Source organism: Nicotiana tabacum, chromosome 11, assembly GCF_000715075.1.
Source record: "Nicotiana tabacum cultivar K326 chromosome 11, ASM71507v2, whole genome shotgun sequence".
Classification (NCBI taxonomy): Eukaryota; Viridiplantae; Streptophyta; class Magnoliopsida; order Solanales; family Solanaceae; genus Nicotiana; species Nicotiana tabacum.
In genome coordinates this window covers 171,388,235-171,410,649 of record NC_134090.1, presented here as the reverse complement: position 1 = coordinate 171,410,649, position 22,415 = coordinate 171,388,235, and the positions used below count along the sequence as shown (strand labels likewise).

The 22,415-nt window shown below is 35.6% G+C and overlaps 1 protein-coding gene across 1 annotated transcript; it reads left to right on the top strand.

Annotated features, from left to right (window-relative positions):
* The first annotated feature begins 350 nt into the window (after positions 1-350).
* LOC107775346 (uncharacterized) lies at positions 351-5,975 on the top strand. The gene is made up of 4 exons (XM_016595076.2): positions 351-849; positions 1,656-1,771; positions 4,066-4,309; positions 4,413-5,975. Exons 1-4 carry the CDS (start codon positions 544-546, stop codon positions 5,679-5,681), a joined length of 1,935 nt encoding a protein of 644 aa, XP_016450562.2. The 5' UTR covers positions 351-543; the 3' UTR covers positions 5,682-5,975.
* The last annotated feature ends 16,440 nt before the right edge of the window (positions 5,976-22,415 follow it).

Below are 22,415 nucleotides of genomic sequence, written 5' to 3'. Positions count from 1 at the left end.
CAAATTAAAAAAATAATAATTAAAGAATGCACTCAATGAATCAATCTATTAAATTTAAAACCAAACTATCATAAGTTCCATCTAATTCGCCAACTAGTCAATGTCTGATTATGATATTACGTATATGCCACATGGAGAAGGTTCCTTGCTTCTTAACTTCTTAATTAATTAATATAGGAAGCACTACTTAATCAAACCAGCTTTTGTCTAATCGCAAAGCTGACGTGGCGCTTTCATTATCACCGCCTTAGGCCCCACACGGTCCCACAATAAGCAATATGGGCCCAATAAGAGTCAGCTTGGCCCTACGCAATACCATAATTCCCCGGATTCCAGTTCAGCCCTAAATCACATTTCATTACCACATCTGAAATCCGTTAGGCCTTCCATCGATCCTATTTAAAGGAACTCAACGCCTCTTGTTTCCTATTTGCAGCTGTTCGACGTGTGGATTTCGTTATTTTATTTTCTCTCAATCTCCTTCAATTTTTTGGATTACGAGCGTACTTCGAACATATTTAACCTTAATTAATTGAAATTTAAATGGATCATCATTCAGAGAAGCAACAATCTATGAACAATCTGGAGATTGATGAGGTAGAAAATTCAAATCGCGTGGAGGAATTCGACGACACGTCATCGTCGTCATCGGAGGATAATTTTTCGTACGACAGCGTTTCGTCGGGCGGCGAGTGCACATCAGGAGAAACCGACGTTGTTCAGTGGCTTCTGGCTCTGGATTTGCAGGTGATGGGAGCTTGTCGAGTCGATGAAAGGCTAAAGCCTTTGTTGAAGCTAAATGTTTCCACCGGTGCTGCTGAAGATCGATTACTCGCTTATCTTAGTCAAGTACGTCTCAAATTCTCCCAAATTAATACTCTCTCTATCTCAAAAAGTTCATGTTTCGTTTTTCAAGAGTCAATTTGGCTAATCTTTGAAGCTAAATTGGATTAGAGATAATTAAGAGAATTAACTTGAATAGCCGTTCGTCCAAAAAAATTAGCTGTATTATATATGTATATTAGCTAACGGCCGTAAATATTTTTAGCCGAGTGGCCAACTATGTAGCTTCCCCTGAGATTAACTCAATATCTTAAACCAAAATTTGGATATTTAAAAACTACTATACAAAAAGTACTACTAAGTAGCAATTTTTTTCATGTGAAATGTTGAAAAGAAATTTTAAAAAAAATTCACAGAGTTTGAGTTTTGAGAGGTGAAACATGACAACTAATTTGGGACTGAGGGGGTACTCTCTTTTCCCGTATTATGCGGCCTTGTTTGACTGGCAGGGAGTTAAAAAAAAAGACACTTCTGAAATTTGTAGTTTAAAACAAGTTATGATCATTGGCATGGTTATACAATCATCTCGTCAAGGTAAAAGAACAATAAAAGGGAATCTTAAAGTTAAATTATTTCTAAATTTAAAAAAAAAGTGTCATTTTTTGGGATAGACTAAATAGGAAAGTGTGCCACATAAATTGGCACAGAGAGAGTATGTATTTCTTCAGCTTTTTTCTTACTTAAGAAGTTCAATTAAATCTGTGTGGAGCTCATTTTAGGTCATTGTGTTAATTTTGATTGTGATGTTGTTTGATGCGATATTATATTTGCAATAAAAAGAGTATGTGATCGTAATTGTTGTTCTTTGACAGAATTTTGAACCATCAGAAGTTGGAATGCTTGCCAGGTGCTTGTGCATTCCACTCGTTTCAATGCGTGTTGGGAAGATCAAGAAGCAGGGGACACTTTTGCGCCCGACCACTACAAGGTAGTGGCTAAAAAATTTGCTCTTATGCATGTATTACATTGGTTTCGATGTTGGGGTTTATTTAGGTCCAGCATTTTTTATTTTTTATGTTTACTTGTAGTTCTTGTGACATTCTAATGACTGACTGCTTTAGTTAAATCAGCTCCTTCGTGATTTGACTGGTCACTGGTGGGCTTAGATTGTGCTCTTTTTATCCTCTCTTCCTTCTCCATTGTAGGAAAGTTGATGCATTTAGTTGCAGCTAGTTATTTTTGGTATTATTATATTCATAATCTTGTCTCTGGCAAGCTAAGATTGATGTATTACTCAAAGCTAAGATTGGCATCTTTATCAAGCATCATGGTCTTAGCAATAATAATTCAGTGGCATGCTAACAACCCCATCTGGTTAGGATGCCGAAGAAAATAGAAGTGTGTAATTATTTGTACTTTAAGCACTAGCGCAAAATGCTTGCTGAACAAAATTAAGTTCACTTATCTCTTGCTACTGTCATGGTACACAGAGAAATACAGTATAGATGATCTTAGCTATTATCTACTCCTTGTGGATTCACATCTTGTACTATTACATTTTCAGTAACTGATTGAGCACTTCTATTTCTAGTACTTGTCTAAATGCCCCTTCCTATTCTTTATAATATATCTAATATTTTCATTTTAGTTACCTCCAGTACAGACTGAAAAGGCGCCTCATTTTAACAGTGAACTAGAAGTGTTAGCTGTAACTAGAAGAAGTAATTCTAAAGTCTAAATGCCATTTAGACTCCTTTTGAATTTTCCAAGGCAGATAACTTCAACTTTTCATGTCATTGTTATAAATAGAAAAATGAATAGCTGATTTGTTCATATATTCTTATATGCTAGAAATTGTAGCATGCCCAATATTTGTGCTTATTTTTTAAATAGTTTTCAATTACTTATTTAAACATAGATTAGTTGAAAGTCAAATTAAAAATGAAAGTATTACTTATCTATAAGTTGTTTTGCCTTAATGGAGATGGAAAATAAGTTGTTGTTTTGGGCATTCTTTATAGTAATAGACCCCTTCTGACTGTTAGAACTGTTTTTCCACTGATCCATTAGTAAGTATTATGTTCTCTATCACTTTTGTCATATTGCTGCATATGAGGCTTAGTGCTATGTTCAAGTATTCTCGTATTGTTCTCTTCTGATTATTTAAACAATGAAGTTGCGACATCTCTCTCTGCTTATTTGATACTATGTAGCGCAATCCAGTTTAACCTGTACATATGCTTGTTGATCATGATTAGAAGTTGCCAAGATGTTGTGTTGTTTATTACTGGTAACAAATGTTCATGCTTCCACATGAAATATCTTTTGACTTGTAGGTAAATTGGCGTATACTATTATGATCTCTGAATTAAGAAGAAGTCAAGGTAGTTTCACGCTTCTATATTACATGATTTGATTACTTCACTCTGAATTATCTAGATGTGTGTCGTGTTCTCCCTTGATGTTTTCTTTTTAATGATTTGGTTGTGTTTCTGTCTGAACTAGAAGTGTCAATATTGTTCAGTTTGTCGTTTCCTTGTCACATGCTATTATGTCATTTCCTGTCCATACCTCATAGTTGCTTTTACATTTCTACTTTTCTCCTTAAATTTGTCGTTGTATTCTCTGATAACATTCAGTTAGTAAAGAGATTTTCTATAGTTAGTTTCTTTTGGCTTTCGCGCTTCATTGAAGCTGAGTAATATACATGAATGGAGGAGTTCCCCCCTCCCCCCACCCCCCACCCCCCAAAAAAAAGCGGCATCCCCCGGGAAAAAACTATCTTCTCTTGGTGTGCCCATGTGATTTTGCTGTTTCCTTAGAGTAAATACGTATCTCATTTGTGTATTAAGTGCACCTGTATTTCACAAGGTCACATTACCTACGTGTTACACTAGCTGGTTTAATTACTACTTGTCATAAAAAAATGTCAGGCATCCACCTAAAGGATTAAATACGTCGGGAATGATGCGCAATTTTGCGCAAGGATATTGCCCTTGTTTCAGAGGCTAACTTGTCCAGTAAGAATACTATTGTGGAAAGAAGGAAAGATATCAAAGTTTGAGTTGTCTCGCTGCCTTAATTTTTGTATCTTTTTTAGAGAGTTTTCTTTTGAGGAGCTCATAATGCCATTTCCTGTTTTTGGGTGTTAGCAAGGGCATTAGGTGTAGGATTCTCAAGTGATAAGTGCGTGCTGAATTTGGTTACATTTGATTTGGTATGTAATATGTTGACTTCTAACTGCACCTAAGCACTTCTTTTTCTCTTGTGCTGTTGTAACAGGGGAAACTTAAACCTTGCAATTTTGCCAACATCTGAGTTGAGCATCTCATTCATTGGGGATGATGGTAGAACAGCGAGAGTTGGGACATTTGATAGTGAATCTGATTGCGCTGCTGTAGAGATTAAGGATATCGTGTCAGACCAGTCTGGACGCTCTTTTCTTATAAATATCACTGACGGTGAGACTTCCTATTTTTGGTGTTCAGAGAAGTCTCAGCTCCTTGGAGACGAGTTGCGGAGAAAGGTAGATATGCTTTTATGTTTACTGCAATCAACTTCTGAATATTTGTGGCTTTATATTGAATAAGTAGAGGGCTAATATGATTAACAATTGTGGTTTTGCTTAGATGAGGGATTTGCTTAAGAAGAAACCTTCCTTGGTTGAATTAACTGGAATTGATGAATCACGGCTGGACTGTTTTGCCATTCATCTTCGAGCTTATCTCCTAGGTTCAGCTGCCACAAATCCTCAAGCAAGTTCCATTTTGTCAAGAGATCCTTCAGCAGATGGCTCTGTTAATTCTTCTGAACTTGGTCTTAATGCCCAGATATCAGTTGTATCTCAGAAACCTCTGCTGCCTCAGCATTTCACTGGCCTAAGGTCAAATACCAGCCTGATGAGTAGCCTTAGTCCTATATCTAGTGCTTTTAAAGATAGATATCTTTCATGTGTAGATTGCCAGATTGCAGTCACAAGTAGCACAGATACACCTATTTCTAATTGTGTTGAAGAAGACAAGCTTGGAAGAGAAACTGGTCCTTCAAATGTTTTGGAGCCACTTGTTACTTGCCCCCCTTTCCGAGACCCTGCAGCTACTATCCATTCTCTGGATTCAACAGTTTTCTCTCCTTATTACTGTTGGTGCCCTCCTGCTGTATCCACTCCGCAGTATTCAGTTGGAACTCCAAACTTGCCTATCTTGTCTACAGACTCATTGTCAGTGCCACTACTCTCTTCAATAGCACCTGCATGTCCATCTAGTATTTTGACACCAAAGCCACCTCTTGTCACTGATCTATCCAGTTTCGATTTCCCAGCTCTTTTGCCTGAACCAGTGTTCAGGTTGCCGTTGTCTTTGGCAACGTCACAGCAAATATCTTCCTTCACACCTTTTGTATGTGATCCTATTGTCCATATTCCAGTTATTGACGTTTGCTCTTCTGGCCAAGGTTACTTGGTCAGTGCAGGTCCTGCTATCTCTGGCACTATTCCACAGTTACACCCGAATTTAGTGAACCCCTTACTTCCAGAAACAGATTCAGTGGCTGAGAAAAGTGCTAGAGAGACGCTTCGATTGCTCATAAACAACTCCAATCAGCCCAGCCCACAGCTGATTGATCTACTGCCGCCTGTGCTTTCTCGTAGTGAAGAGACACAAAATATGCTGGTTAGTGGAAGCAGGGGACTCTACTCTGGAACCATCGACATTGATACTATAGCAAATGGTTTTGCAATTAAGGGTTTGGTTTCACTCTATGGAAGGCCTGTTGGATTGGTTGAGAAGAAGCAAACTAGTATAGAAAAGTTAGTGCTTCCGATGGAGAAACCAGGTAGTTCTGGTGAATCTTCGCTTGATGAAGGCTATATTGATTTTGAAGAGGAAAGAAAGAAATGATGAACAGATTTCTCTAGTTTGGTTTCTTGTGCTTCATGTTAAGTTGCAAATAACTGTGAATATTTTCTCTGTAGCTTTCTATTGTCAAATTTAATTAGTCCAAGTCTTTCCATTCGAATTATCCCCTTTCCCCCTTCCCCTTGCCAATCCCACTATGTAATGGAAAAACAGTAAAAGGAGGGAAACAGAAGTATAACCTTTAAATGACTATCTATGTATATTATCATTTTAGGTTCTACACTGATCCTTTAATATCGTTCTTTTTCTCAATACAACTCTCCATTATTTTGAGAATCACTATTTTGGTACAACGAGCCTTGGAGCAACAGTAAAGTGGTCTCCGTGTGACTTGTAAGTTATGGACTCGAGCTGTGGATGTAGCCAATAATGCTTGCATTATAGTAAATTGTGTCACGTCCTTAGTTGTTAACTAAGTACATGTGCGACACTTGACAACTCGTTCACGATCTTGCATAACTTGCTCACGTTCTTGTTATGTCAAGTCAGTCTTACTACACTCAAGATTGCTAAGAGAATGGAAGAAAGAACACAAGAGAATTGTTAAAGGAGTCTTTGTATTAGAGAGAATTTGAATTGTTTGCTTGATGAATTACAAATGAATGACCCCCTTTATATACTAGTCTCCTAGGGGCTAGTGTGTAAATATTAATTATTACACAAGTCCTTCATATTTACAAGATAATGGGCTTTTTCTAAAATTCTCTACAAGCCTAGAAGTTTCCAAAGACTTTCCTAGCAAATCCACAAGGATCTAGGTTCTTCCTAAGGAAATGTCCATACCTCTCTAGAATCTTCTCACAAATGCTAGCCTTCTTCTTATGTAAGCTTCCACATGGCATTAATATATGCCAAACGGCGCCTATGCGGCATGATGACATGGCGGGTCATCACATTCTCCCCCACCTAATATTGCTACGACCGCGGCGCAATGCTGCTGCATAAACTCTCGGATCTTATCTTTGAATTGCCACAAGTCTTCATATCATTCCCACGTGGCCTCCTCTGGTGATTGCCCTTTCCAACGGACGAGGAACATAGCGGTGGCTTTTTGCCCTTATTTTCGCCTGGCCTGGTAATCTATGATAGCCTCAATCTCCCGATCATGCGAGGCGGTGATAGTCATTGGCGCTCGACTTGATTGGCCCCTACTCGGATCATCCTTATCTTTATGATATGGCTTAAGCATGCTGGCATGGAAGACAGGGTATATCTTAAGATACGATGACATGTCAAGCTTGTATGAGATCTTGCCTACCTTGGCGACGATCTTAAATGACCCCTCATACTTGCGAATCAAATTCTGATGCATGCCCCGTAGGGCCTTGAACTGTCTTGGGTTAAACTTCACCATGACCATGTCCCCAACTCTATAGTATGTGGGGCGCCGCTTACGGTCCGCAAACTTCTTCATCTTCTTAGCTGCCTTATCAAAGTAGGATTTAGCAGTGTCGAGCTGCTCCTCCCACCATTTGGCCATATGATAAGACCCCAAACTTTTTTCCTCGAACGTGGCTGGTAATGAATGTGGAGTTTGTGGTTGTTGGCCTGTGGCTAGCTCAAATGGTGTCCGCCTAGTGGACTCACTCCGCTGCAAGTTATAAGAGAATTGGGCGATGTCTAGGAGCTTTGCCCAATCTTTCTGATGCGCGCTTACATAATGCCTCAAGTAGCATTCTAGTAAGGCATTGACTCGTTCCGTTTGTCCATCCGTCTGTAGGTGAAAACTAGTAGAAAAGTGCAACTCCGTACCAAGTATGTCAAACAACTCTCTCCAAAAGTTTCCAGTAAAGCGGGGTCTCGATCACTGATTATATGCCTTGGTAAGCCCCAATACTTCACCACGGTCTTAAAGAATAGCTTGGCGGCTTCCTTGGCTGTGCAACCTGGTGAGGCGGGCATGAAGGTGGCATATTTGGAAAATTTATCCACGACCACCATAATAGTACCATAACCGTCGGACTTTGGTAGGCAAGTAATAAAGTCCATAGTTACGCTCTCCCATGGATGCTCTGCAACTAGTAGTGGCTCCAAAAGTCCTCCGGGTTGTTGTTGTTCAACCTTGTCCTGTTGACAGACAAGACAAGTCTGCACATAGCACTCTATGTCATCTCGCATGTGTGGCCAATAGTAGACTGACTCAACCAAGGCCCTAGTGCGACGTTGACCTGGATGACCAGCCCACATTGTGTCTTGACTCTCCCTTATGATCTGTCGTCTAATGTCTCCAAACTTAGGAACGTAGACCCGACGACCTGTAGTAAGTAGTAGGCCGTCTTCTATCCAAAACCGTCTCATCTTGCCTTTGTTAGCTAACTCGATAAGCTGTCTGGCTGCTGGATCATGCTGCTGGATCATGCTGCATGCCTTCTTTTATAGCCTCCCGAATGTCCCATCTCGCTGAAGTGATTGCAGTAAGCTCGGCTTTCCGGCTCAATGCATCGGCTACAACGTTACCTTTTCCCGGCTTATACTCCAACGCATAATAAAACTCGACTAAGAAATCCTGCCATCTAGCCTTCTTTGGTGTGAGCTTCTTCTGTGTCTGAAAGTAGCTAGTAGCCACATTATCAGTCTTGACCACGAACCTTGACCCGAGAAGATAATGTCTCCATGTACGAAGGCAATGCACAATGGCCGTCATTTCCTTCTCTTGCACCGTGTAACGCCGCTCCGTCTCATTCAACTTGCGGCTCTCAAATGCTATGAGATGCTTATCCTGCATCAGGACACCCCCAATGGCGAAGTCTGAGGCATCTATGTGCACCTCAAATGTCTTGGCAAAGTCAGGTAATGCCAAGACTGGCTCCTCTGTTACAGCTGCCTTAAGGCATTCAAATGCCTTTTGACAATGCTCCGTCCAAACCCATGGCTTGTTCTTCTTTAGCAACTCAGTCAATGGTGCGACCTTTGCTGAGTATCCACTGATGAACTGACGATAGTAGTTAACAATGCCAAGGAAGGATCTCAACTCAGTTACCTTTATGGGTGCCTCCCACTCCTGGATAGCACGTACCTTAGCCTCGTTCATGTGTAGCTCGCCATTGCTAATGACATGGCCCAAGAAGTGCACCTTTGATTGTGCAAACTCGCACTTCTCTCTCTTGATGTATAGCTCGTTCTCCCGCAAGACTTGGAAAACCTTCCTTAAGTGCTCCATGTGTTCCTCCAAGGTGTTGCTGTAGATGACTATGTCATCTAGGTAGACTACCATGAACTGATCAAGGTAGGGATGAAAAATCTTGTTCATAAGGGTGCAAAATGTGGCCGGTGCATTGGTTAAGCCGAAGGGAATCACCAACCACTCAAAGGCTCCATATCTCGTCACACATGCTGTCTTTGGCTCATCCCCTTCCGCAATGCGAACCTGGTAGTAGCCCTTTCGAAGATCCACCTTGGTAAAGTACTTGGCTTGCCCAAGTCTATCAAACAAGTCAGCAATGAGCGGGATCGGGTATTTATTCTTCACGGTGACCTTATTAAGTGCTCGATAGTCTATGCACAAATGCAACGATCCATCTTTCTTCTTCTGGAACAATACTGGTGCGCCAAAAGGTGCCTTTGATGGGCGAATGTGACCAACATCTAGCAGCTCCTTCAATTGTTTCCTGAGCTCCTCTAGCTCGGGAGGTGCCATACGATATGGGCAAATGCGGGTGGCTTAGCCCCTAGCTCCAACTCAATCTTGTGATCCACCTCTCGCCTGGGTGGCAAGTGCTTAGGCAACTCCTCGGGTATGACATCTTTGTTTTCCTCAAGCAACTTCTCTATGCAAGGCGGTAGTGTCTCTTGAAAACTCTTGTTTTCCTCCAGACTTGTGATGGTTGCCACGAACGTCGGCTCCCCCTTCTTGATCCCCTTAACAACCTGCATAGCTGAGAGTTGTGCTTGGCTCTGTCCGTGTGGCATAGTCATTGTAGGTATCATGCAAGCTCCTTCTCGCTCCATAACCAAGAGACGTTGGAGGTAGGGGTCGATTAAAGTATGACAATGTCTAAAGAACTCTTGCCCCAGTATGATGTCAAAGATATCCATAGCGGTTACGGTAAAGTTTGTCATACCTTTCCAAGTTCCCAATTTGACATTAACTCCATTAGCTACCCCACGAGCATTCTGTATCTCGGCATTCACGGTCTTGACGCGAGAGTTGGTTGGAGCAAACTTCAATTCCAGTCTCTTTGCGGCAGCCTCAGTCACGAAATTATGAGTTGCTCCAGTATCCACCATTGCACGAGCGGGCTTGTTATTGATGGTGAGATCCATGTACTGATTGCCATTCTCGGTAGGTTGGATAGCTTGCTTCGTGACAGCACCACATAATCCGATCATATCCAACTGTGCGGTTCCCGGACTCTCTCCTTGTGGCTGCTCCTTCCGCTCATGTACCATGGCACTGAGGCTCTTGAGGTCAGGACAATTCCTGAAGCCATGTGGCCCTCCACATATATAGCATCCCTTCTTCTTGACCTGCGCCTTCTTCTCGGCGTAGCCCTGACGACCACTCGACTTTTTGAAGTCTTGAGTCTTGGAGTATTATTGTTGTATCTCCTTGACTTTGCCACGGTCTCCCCCACCTTTGACATTGTTAACCTTTGACTCCTTGCCATTGCCTTTGTCGTGTTTGTCATGCCTGAAATCCATCAATGATTCGGCCTCCACTATGGATTGGTCTATATCAGTGACTTGTCGGCGTTGCAACTCCTGCTTAGCCAATTTTGCAACCCGTCCATGAAGTGGAACAACAAGTCATCATTGGTCAGGTTGGGGATTTGAAGCATAAGGGTAGTTAACTCCTTGACGTAATTACGTATGCTCCCTGTTTGCTTCAATTCCCTAAACTTGCGCCTTGCCTCGTACAAGACATTGTTTGGAAAAAACTGTCGCTTGAACTCCACTTTGAACTGATCCCATGTGCTAATAGTACATAGACCTTTATCCACGTCGGTCATCTTCCTTCTCTACCATAGCATGGAAGTCTCTGAGAGGTATAATACCGCAGTGTTGATCTTGGCCTCGTCGTCCCTCACTTTGCCGTGCCTGAAGTAGTTATCCATGTGCCAAAGGAAGTTTTCCACTTCTTGTGCATCACGAACACCTTTGAACACCGGGGGTTTGGGAGCCTTGATCTTGGCCTCCCTCGTCACCACAACATTGCTGGCTACCTCAGTCACACCAGTATTGACATGCTCCTCGAGTGACTCTATCTTTGCCTTCAGATCATCGATAGTACTTAAAGCCTCCATGAGTCTGCACTCTAAGGCAGTGATGGTTTGCCTTAGTTCCATCTCTGTCTATGTATGTTCCTCCACGTTATTTCGGATACTCTCGATCTCTTCAAGAGTGTGCCCCTTAAGAACGTTAAGGGTGCCTTCCACCTTCCCCAAGCTTTGGACAAAGATCTCCACGGCGTCCATCCCTGCGTTCATCTTCATCACCCACTCTTTACCGAGCGAGACATCCTCTGGAAGGACCTCCACTCCATCCTCGCTCGCCTCAGTGGCAGATGGTTCTTGGGATGTAAGCCCTTCGTTTGACACAACCTCAGGTGGCACCTCCTGGCTCTTGTTGGTGACATTCCTCTTTTTGCTACGGTCGCTCTTGCCAGCAGCATCCTGGATGACGTTGGCAACGTTAATTTCTCCGTCGTTCGCCATTCCCTTAGTTGAAACCTTCGCTCTGATACCACGTTGTCACATCCTTAGTTGTTAATTAAGTACACGTGCAGTACTTGACAACTCGTTCACGATCTTGCACAACTTGCTCACGTTCTTGCTATGTCAAGTCAGCCTTACTACACTCAAGATCGCTAAGAGAATAGAAGAAAGAACACAAGAGAATTGTTAAAGGAAGCTTTGTAATAGAGAGAACTTGAATTGTTTGCTTGATGAATTACAAATGAATGACCCCCTTTATATACTAGTCTCCTAGGGGCTAGTGTGTAAATATTAATTATTACACAAGTCCTTCATATTTACAAGATAAAAGCTTTTTCTAGAATTCTCTACAAGCCTAGAAGTTTCCAAGGACTTTCCTAGCAAATCCATAAGGATCTAGGTTCTTCCTAAGGAGATGTCCATACCTCTCTAGAATCTTCTCACAAATGCTAGTCTTCTTCTTATGTAAGCTTCCACATTATATTAATATATGCCCAATGACGCCTATGTGGCATGATGACATGGTGGGTCATCACAATTGTCTATATATACTCGGGTTGTGACCCTTTCCTGGATCCTGCATGAATGCAGGATGCTTTGTGCATGTTTTTTTTAGGTGTCAGCTAAAACAACATTAATACTTTTCTAGTATTTCTAGTTACTCCATTGTACTACAGCATTGAAAAATGTCAGCAGTATACGAAAAATTAAAATTTAAGGAAGTGCAATACCAAAACCTATAGTGTAATGGATGACAATTATAGAAAGGCAAGAAATCTGAAACAACACCAGGAGAAAACCAAGAAAATATCAGAGTAAAAACAGACAAGATTGGTATGTAATAAATGTAGTGCAAACCTGGCTGTGGTGGGGATAGGAAGAAAATTAATGTGCCTTTGTTTTTTTGTCGACCAGATTGGCTTTACATCAATATTTTACTTGAGAGAAAATTCAGAATTATAACATAATAATGGTGGACCATGACATTTTATCAATAGGGTAATCGTACTGTCCAATCAATGATTGGGCCTTTCCATTTTTGTTGCTGACATACCCACATGAATTCCCTATCTCTTCTCTACCACACAAACCCTACGTGTGGCAGTCACATACAATATTTGGAATATTGAATGAAAGACATAAATTTTGCAAAATATTTGAAACTTTGGAAACGTTTATTGTGGATCAAATTTTCAAATGCAAGCCAAGTACAAGACAAAGTTCATTTTGTTATTTATTGATATCAACAAAATGTTATGAGATAGAATCTTTCATTACTAACGTTGTATGCTAGCAAGAAATTCTACGTATTGACTTTGTATAAAAATGTTGTATAAAGGAAGATGAACAATAATTGAGGAACACATAGCTTATCATCAAGAAATTTTATTTTATAAGAAGAATTAACCTAGATAGCCGCTCATCCGCTTAAACTAAAATTAGACGGCATATGTATAATATATATTAATACATGTATAATATATATATAAGTATGTATAATCAGTATATAATTTATGTATACTAGCTAATAAAAGTAAACAATAAATCTAACGTACTAATTGTATAAAACTCCCAAGTTATAATGTCATTTTTCGTTCAAATTGTGTACGGTTTAAATCTCACCAAAAACAATCACATCTTCTTGCTTCCTCTTTTATCTCTAGATATATGCACTAGTTTATGCCTCGCAAAAAAGGCAAAAAAAAAAAAAAAAAACACAAATTGACATCTATAGAAATAAGGCGAACAAATGAGATACAGTTGCAAATACAAGCAAAGATACTTTGGTCTAATTATATTAAATGTCAAAAGTCCTTAATGCCAAGTCCACGTCAACAACCCAAAGTGCCCCTCCTTGTCCAGCTGCAAGCAAAAGGGAACAAGCATTTGATGTTTTGTCTTTTCGTTCCTATCAATGAGGAAAAGATAAACAACCACAACAATAACAACGACTCGGTAAAATTTCATAAGTGGAGTTTCGGATGGATAATGTATACGCAAACCTTATCCCTATCCCGAAGGAGTAGAGAGGTTGTTTTCAAAAGACCCTCAACTCAAGAAGACAGAAAAAACGAGAAGAAAAGGGAGGAAATAATATATTAGTACCGTCAAACAGAAACCAAAGAAGTAATAACAATGAGGAAAAGATAAAAGCATTCAAAATTGTAGCATTTATGAAATTGTTGGACCATCCCATCATGCATATACCTGTGTGCAAGAATTTTCACTAAAAAAATAATCAAAGAAGAAAAAGGTATAAATCTCGAACGTCTTTTAAACAACAACATACCCAATGAAATTTCAAAAATGAAATCAGGAGAAGGTGGGTGTACGCAAACTTTATTCCTACCTTATGAGAAATAGACAGAATATTTCCGATAGACCCTTGGTTCGGACTTTTTTCAACATTACTCCTAAGATGTTTCTCATATTAATAAAATTCAATGATTATACACATACGTGTGTGTCTATATATATGTGTGTATGTATATATAAAATTTGCCAATATAAATAGTGAACTTGTTGACTTTGAACTCCCTGAATATTGAATTTCAACCCCTCCCTCAGAAAGTATATGATTTGTTTATTTGTAATATTTTTTCTTATTTAAATTTAAATTAAAGATCTTATTCTCAGATAGAACCTCCACCAAGGAAAGGAAGGAAAGGGGAAGGAGGGCCACCTTTTCATATTGCAAAAACAAATTCTCTTTTGACGGGACAATCATTTATTTGTATACAGAATTATAAAAGAAAAGTTTAAAATTTGTAATCTTATATGTGTCATAATATTCGTATTACTATAAAACTTTTAAAATTTATGGTATTAAACATGTCATAACATTAGTATATTAATAAAAGCTTCAACGATCAAGGAAATATAAGAATATCTCATTAATTGGATTAATAAGGAAATTATGTCAGATAAATGGAACTGATAAAGTATTAACCTAAGAAATTTTCTTTTTATTGTAAGAAAAACATTTAATAAAGATGAAAATGAAACATCGCAACAAAGCTCTTCAATTGATTAAATACCTTACTACTTTTAATGCAACTAGTATTCGGGTACGCGCTTTACGCGTGTACCTACATCAATGAATATACAAATTTTAAAAATTACATACATATTATTAGATAATTTATTTTATAAAATAAAACTTCAGAATTTTCTTTTATATAATAAATATTATTCCCAATAGTTAGCTTAACAAATGAAGGAATTTTATTTAGAGCCTTATTGTGATTTATCCGGATTTATGTCGAAATAAAAATTGTTGTTTTTATGTGACTTAATACTGAAAATAAAATATAAAAATATTTTTTATCACAATCCTTTAAAGATTTGACAAATAATACAAATTAAAAATAAATTAAAAAAAGTTGGTGTTATATCTTCTAAAAATTTGATAGTGACAATTTTAACGTTTAAAGAATGACTAATATTGAACTAATAGTTTACAAGAAAAAACTTAGTATCAATATTTAGCGAGACGTTTTCATTTGTTGGACTGAATGCAAGAAAGAAACAAATAACAACTCATTTATAACTGGTTGTCTCCTACAATTTCATTTTATTGCTAATTTGTACTTTTACCTATTTGAATCTTAATTTTATACTATAATTGATTTTGCTATATTTATGATTTCTTTCACCATCGATACTCTTCTTATAAAAATAAATTAAGTGTTTTGTCAATTTAACAAATAAATTTTCTTATACGATAAATTTGTAAAATAAATTGAATAGGATTTGCTAATTAGTTAATTCAATAATTAATTATTTGTTCTAAACATTAAAAGAAATAACTTAGTTTTTATTAATTTAAATTCTAAATATTAGATTATTCTACTTTTTAAATATTTGACAATAATTATATTTTTTTTCCAATAAGAATTCGATTTTCAAATAGTAAGAAAAATCATATGTTTTGAATCTTTATTTGAGAATTTGTAATGTCTAACTCACATTTTGGATAGTAAAGAATCTCATGGGAATAGTTCAATACAACTTTAATATTAATGGTCTTTAAATAAGGAAATCTATATAAGGTAAAAGTGTATTCGATTTTAAAGTCCCTTCCTACCTAGTTTAATTACGAAAAATATAATAATAAAATTTTAGGTGATCTTAAAATTCTTAATTAGGAAATAATTAATAACTATTTTGTCTAATATAAAAAAAATTTAAGGGTAAAATAAGGGAATAACATTTCGCTAAGTGCCTTTATGCTTTTAAAATAGTATAGATAGATAGATATAAATTTTATTGCTCTAATGATGAGATGTACAGTTGCCCCAATATTTTGGGACGACTCTAGTTAAATCTATCAAAAAGTAACGTACCATTTCAATAAACGGAGAAAGAAACCGAAATTCAAAATAACAATTTGTTAAAAAATTTATTTTGCATGTTTTTCGCTTTTGGTCACCAAATTAGCCGATAACTCTAATGGAAATAGACTAAAAAGATGTAAAAATTATGTATTATTTGGATTTGACCAAAGATTTAATTTTATTATATTTAACTATTCAAGTTCAAGCAAATTTAAATTATTTATAACAAAACAAAAAGGTTAAAGATTTGAAAAATAAATATGCGTGATGGGGATTTGGAAATATATAAAATTTTATTAAAATTAACTATCTAAGTTTGAAACCAAGAATAATTAAATTATTTCTATCAAAATAGAAAGGGCAAAGCCTTGGAAAAAAAATTGCATACGGTTCCTAGTATGGTTAAAAAACAAACTTGGAAACCTAGAAGGATTTGAGAAGAGTCCTCATATTTAGGATTTTTTATATATTTAAAATAAGAAAATATTTGATAAACAAATTTTTAGTTGACTTCAAAGTTCAAAATATTAGGGAAATAATTAAATGACTATTTTGTCTAGTATAAACTTTATCTTTAGAGGGTAAAAAAGGCGATCGACATTTCGCTAAGGGCGTTCGTGCTTTTAATATATACAGTATATATATCAGTCCTTTGAATTATCTTATGGATAATTACCAAATAAATAAATATATACTACTTTTTTCTATATATACTTTTCTTTTCAACCATTTATGGCTTCAAGTCCAAGCTAATAAAAAGCACATAAATTAAGATGTTAGCTCATAGTTTTGCATCAAATAGGCATTATATATAATATACATTAAAAAATCCAAGATTCTAATAATCCAGATTAAAGAAGCCAATTATGAGACTAGAAGCATCTTGGAAGCCCACAAGTAAAACCCACAAATGCATTATAACCCTGCTTATTAAAATATTAACAGTAAAGGAAATTCTCAAATCTGAAGCCTCAGAAATCCAAGCAATCAAATAAAAAATTCTTTTCACAATATAAAGCAGCCAATAAAAAGTGTCTGAGAATAATTCTCCAATAATTATTAAAAGAAAAAAGAGAGGGAAAAAGATAAAGATAATATAAAAGAAATCATGATTGGAGAATCAATATTACACATCGAAAACTTCTTAGTCAGAGAACCCTGGGATAAGCAACTAAACAAGAAACCAACAAAGAAAAAGTAGATCCTTTTGTTTTTGGTCATAGATAAAACCTCTAGCACCACTCGACGGAGAATTATACTGTATAAATAGAGTAAATATTATATATATATAAAAAAATTTGAACACCCTTAATCGAATTCTTAAAATAGAAGTGGCAGAAAATCATAGGAGATCAGTAGGGGTGTACAAAAGAAACCGACAAACCGCACCAAACCAATAATCCGAGTAAACCGAGAAAAAGAAACCAACTATGGTTTGATATTAAAAAAGAAATCCGACCATAATTGGTTTGATTTGATTTTAACTAAAAAAGGTCAAACAAAAATCAAACTAAAACAGAAACCAAACCAACCTGACATTATATCTATATAAGTTTTTACAATATTTTATAGATAAAAATATTTATTGCAATGTAATTTATGAATAATTCTTAATTTTTTTCATAATCTCTCTAGTAGCGTATTATTTTAAGTTTGGACTTAGAATTTTTGAATGGTCCAATATGTTATATAGCCCATAAATGTTAGTAACTCAAATAAAATCCAAAGAAAATATAAAATCAATATTAATGCTAACAAAAGAAATTCAATTTAATATTAGGAATGATAATAGTATTGAATATCTACTTTTTTTTTTTAGTTTTGCATCAGTTTAGACAATGAAAATACGTTAAAATAAATTAACGGTTTAGTTATATAAGTAATACTTAGTACTTATTAATCGTACTTATTTGGCATGACTTAATACTTTAATATTATGTTCATTTTTATTATGGCTTATTAGTTAGCTATATTTGTTGTATATGATTTTATTAGTTTTATTTTTGAATATTTTAGTACAATGTCGTGACATCTCACATTATTTTATATTATTTTGGGTAACATCTTATATAGTGGTATCCTACTAGTACTAAGATATAAGTTATATATTTTATGCTATGAAGATTTTATCAGGAAAAAATCGAGGAACCCGAGAAAAACCGAGATTGAAAAATCCGTTTGTTAGTTTGGTCTGATTTATAAATTTAAAAATCCGACACAATTGATTTGATTTGGTAATTGAAAAAATATGAGCCAACTATGTACATCCCTAGAGACCAATATTATTATAAGTATATTACTATCTCATAAGATGGACTAATACAAAGGTAAGTTATGATAAAATTGTCTCTTTAACAATCAGAATGCTAATTAAAAATATGCTTTTGTTCAGGTTAACTAGTTCTTGACTGATCATGACATGTTTACTATTGATAATTAAATTTAGAATGGTTATTCTTTTTTTTGGCTTTTTAATTTGTGTTATTTTAATTCTACTAATTGGTTTAACCCTCCCCAAGAATAATTATTTTTTGGTTCTGTCCTTAGATTCTAAGCTGTGTCTCAAGTTGCTCACTTAATGCAGCATTTCCTACATTTCTTTCAAATTCCTTTCTTTTCCGATACACGAAAAAGGAGGGGGAAAAAAGTAAAAAGGACATTTTTTCTCAAAATAACGATCTAGTTGAAACATGGAAAGAGTGCTTTTCCATTAACCAAAGGTTCAAAACTAGAATTGAAATTTAACTTAATTATCTTAAATAATTATCAATATCGCAGCATATATAAACATTACCTGGAATCTTCATTAATAGTACTCCAATCTTGTTCTTTTCAAATATATTAAAAACATAAATAAGTAAATTAAATATAAAAAATTTATCGTTTAAGTCTTCAAACGAGATGGTGCATAATTAGGGGCAGATCCACTCTTTATGATTGAGGTGATATAGCACCCGCTAGGTTAGCAAAATTGTTATTTACCAATGTTGAATTATTTTTAAACTAGGTTAAAGATTTGTAGTCGCAAACAAAATAAAGATGGCATAGCTGGTAAACCTTTTTGAAGCTATTCTTATGTATAAAACCCAATGTCAAATTTATCTTACACCTGTCTGACTCTCCCATTTCTTTGTATTTTTATTTCCTTTTGTCCCATTCATTTTCCTTTTCGAATATCCCCCAATTTCCTATTTGGCGTTTTTTAAAATATTTTTCTTTCCTCAATTCAATTATTTTATCTCTAGTGAGAATATTCAAAGAAAGATTCTAGAATTTTAAAATCCACAAAATAAGCATTTCTCTTAATCACAAATTCGTGAGTTTTCTTCTTTAAAAAAAACTTGGATCTTGATAGACGTCTGCACTACTAATCACCAGTTTAACCATAGATTGTGGCTACTTTTTTTCAAATTATTTTGGAAACATTGTTTGTTTATAGAATATGATCGGTTTTTTAAAAAAAATAGTTTTTTTTAAGTTCTCAAAAACTGATTTAAGGTAATTTTTGGGTGAATTTTTTTCTTCCACTCACAAAATTTTAATTTTTTTCCAAATAAAATACATGTCCAAACACCATATCAACTTTCAAAAATTATTCTTCAAAACAACTTCAAAAATTCTTTTTTCAAATTTCAATCTCGCTAATTATCTTTTAGAAGTACAGAAATCTCACGGCAACAGCAGCCTAAATATTATTGTTGTAAAGTTTCCACAAAGTTTCAACTACATACATGTCCCATCATGACTTTTTGGTGAAATATTTGGTTGTATGCTGTCCCCCAACTCTTTAGCCAATTAACGATATTCACTTTTCTACTTTGGTTGTATGCTGTCCATTTTTTGCTTAGGCTTATATGTATGTACCAAAATCTCGTTTAAATTAACATCTACTCACTTAGAGGTCATTTGTTATGATTTAGTACCGCAGCTAATCTTGCGATAAGTTATTTCAGGATTAAAAATAGTATCGGGATAACTTATACTTGCCAGATGTTGAAATAGTAATCTCACGATAAGTTATCCTAGGATAAAACAGTAAAATTGACAATTTTAGGATTAATACATCATATCAAACAATCAATAAGAAATAATAACATAATAATTAATCTCAGCATAATTAATCCCAATAAACTAATCTCAGCATAACTAATCCCAACATAACTTGTCTTCAAACCAAATGAGCCCTTAGAGGTGAACCTATTTACCTTCAAAATCGGATAACAATTAAATTTGTATGTGGTTTTAAGGATACGTGAATTAAATTGATACAAAGCGATGAATTGAATAGCAATTGAAATAAAGTATGATAAAGTAAATTCAAACCACACAAATTGAACAGTTACAGCCTTGGGGGGAGGGCCACCTTGAACTGGATGAACTTCGATCGGTATCAGGACACAGATAAAATAAGAGTTTAATGAGAAAAATAATATATTGCTTCTGAATGATTGTTAGAATGTGCTTTACAAGTTATCAGACCCCCTATATATAGTAGGTGTAAGCACGTGATTTTTGCCCAATATGAGAATTACTCCCAAAAAATTCAAAAATAAAATGATTTTTCTTTGGTGTGCAATTTTGTGATATTTTGAATAATTATTTGTATTTGTCTGTGCATGTTTATTTGTTAAATTAATAAAAATACAAAAATATATCACATTTTACATGTAAGATTTAATTCTACAATTGTTAGTAATTAAATTTGTTTTACAAAAAAATAAAATTACAAAAATAGGCATCGTTTGCATTTTTAGCATTTAATGTCCAAATATACAATTTTATGCTTAATTATTACTTAATTGTGCGTTAATTGTTATTGGGAGTTAATTTGCGCTTTTATAACTTAATTTAGTTCTTAATAATAGTTTAAGTATTTTTATAATTTAGTTTTAGAAAAATAAAAGAAGAAAAGAGAGCGAAAATATAAAGAAAATCGGAATTGGGCCTCTTCTTCAATTTCAAGCCACAGGCCCAAAAAATTGTCCAACCTTCCCTACGACCCAGTCCATTTCGAACTGGGTCGACCCAGTCCATAACCCAACACCCCTATTATCTTACAAACAACACAAAACAAAAGAAAAAAGAAGAAAAAACCCTAAAAAGACTAAGAAGTCATCCGCCCCCCCCCCTCCTATCTTCTTCTTCTTCCTCAAGTTTCTCCAAGGTCATCCATGGCTTCCCCCTCAAAGCTCAACCATGGTTGCCCAACGTCACACTCACACACACACGCACCAACACCTCCAAGTTGCCCTCCCATGAACGACCTCAAAAAAAAAAACATGAACAAACCAATGCGAAGCTCGCTTCAGCCGCGTCGACACTACTGCTGCTGCTCACGTCTTCAGCTGCTACTGTGCCGCAGCTACTTCGTCTTCCTCCGCCGCTGCTTCTGCTTCCTACGTCGTGCTGCTGCTGCTCGTCGCAACAGGTGTTGGACGGACTGCTGCTGCTGCTCGTCGCGGCAGTAGCTACGGGCTGCTTCATCTTCTCTTCGTCTTCGTCGTCATTTGTTCGAGCTTTGGTCGAGGCTCGGACAGATTTGTTTACAATCAAAGTTCTTCGTTGATTCATCTCCGGTCAGTTGTTTTTGAGTTTTATTTTGTCCATATTTCGTTTTTATATTTCTCGAAGTTAAAATCGTTAAATATTTGATTCTTGTTTTGTTCGTTGTTCATCGTTGAGATAATTTTCTAGTTTGTTCATGTGTTTTGTTGATTTTAATTTTCAGATTCAAATGGTAAATTAATTAATTTGTTTTTCATGTTTATTTCATGTTTGTCTTATTGTTTAGGTAAGATTTTGTTAGTTTAATGTTGGTGAGATACAAATTGAAGTTTAATTAATTGTTTCTTCAATTTGTTTCATGTGTTTATGTATTTTTAGAAATTGTTAATATTGTTAAGTTCAAGTTTAAGTTCATAATTGTTTCTTCGTCGATCTTGTTATTTGTCTAAAAAGAATTTAGTTGTGTTGAAGGAAATATATTGATTTAATCATTTAATCCGTCATGTTTGTTGTGTTAAAATAGACTCATTCATGTTCATACTTTGTTTGATTGTTCTTGAATCCGAAATTTGTATAGTTTGATTTCTTGTTTATCACTTATGATTATTTCTTGAATTTGTCTCATAATCTTGTTTAAGTTTATTATAGGAATTGTTTGTTGTAATGTTGTTGTAGTTGATTTTAAGTTCAATATTATTGAATTTAGAAATCTAAATATATTTGTTTGTTGTTGTTGTTGAATCCGAAAATAGGATTGTTTGTTGCTAAAATATTGTTCAATCAAATTTTAGTTGTTCTTTGTTGTTCAATTTGTGTTCATTTGATTTGTTGTTGAAATGTTGAAGAAATCATGTTCATGTGATTTGTTGTTGAAATGTTGAAGAAATCATGTTCATGAAATTTGTTGTTTGAACATTGTTAGAAATTAATCATATTGTCTATATTTTGGTTAAGTTTGATTAATTGATGTGTTATAGCTGATGGGTAGTTTGGTAATTTATAGTACTTTCGGGGGTAAAATAGTAATTTGTAATAGGGTCGGAGGGGTAGTTTAGGAATTGTACATTTTGTAATTGTTTATATGAAGCATGGGGGACAAAATAAAATGGGGTGGGTTGTGATATAGTTGTTTAATATAAAGGGGGACAAGACAAATTTTAGTGTGGGGGAATCTTGTATTATTTTATGTTAGACATGTGAGACAAAATATAATGGGGTGG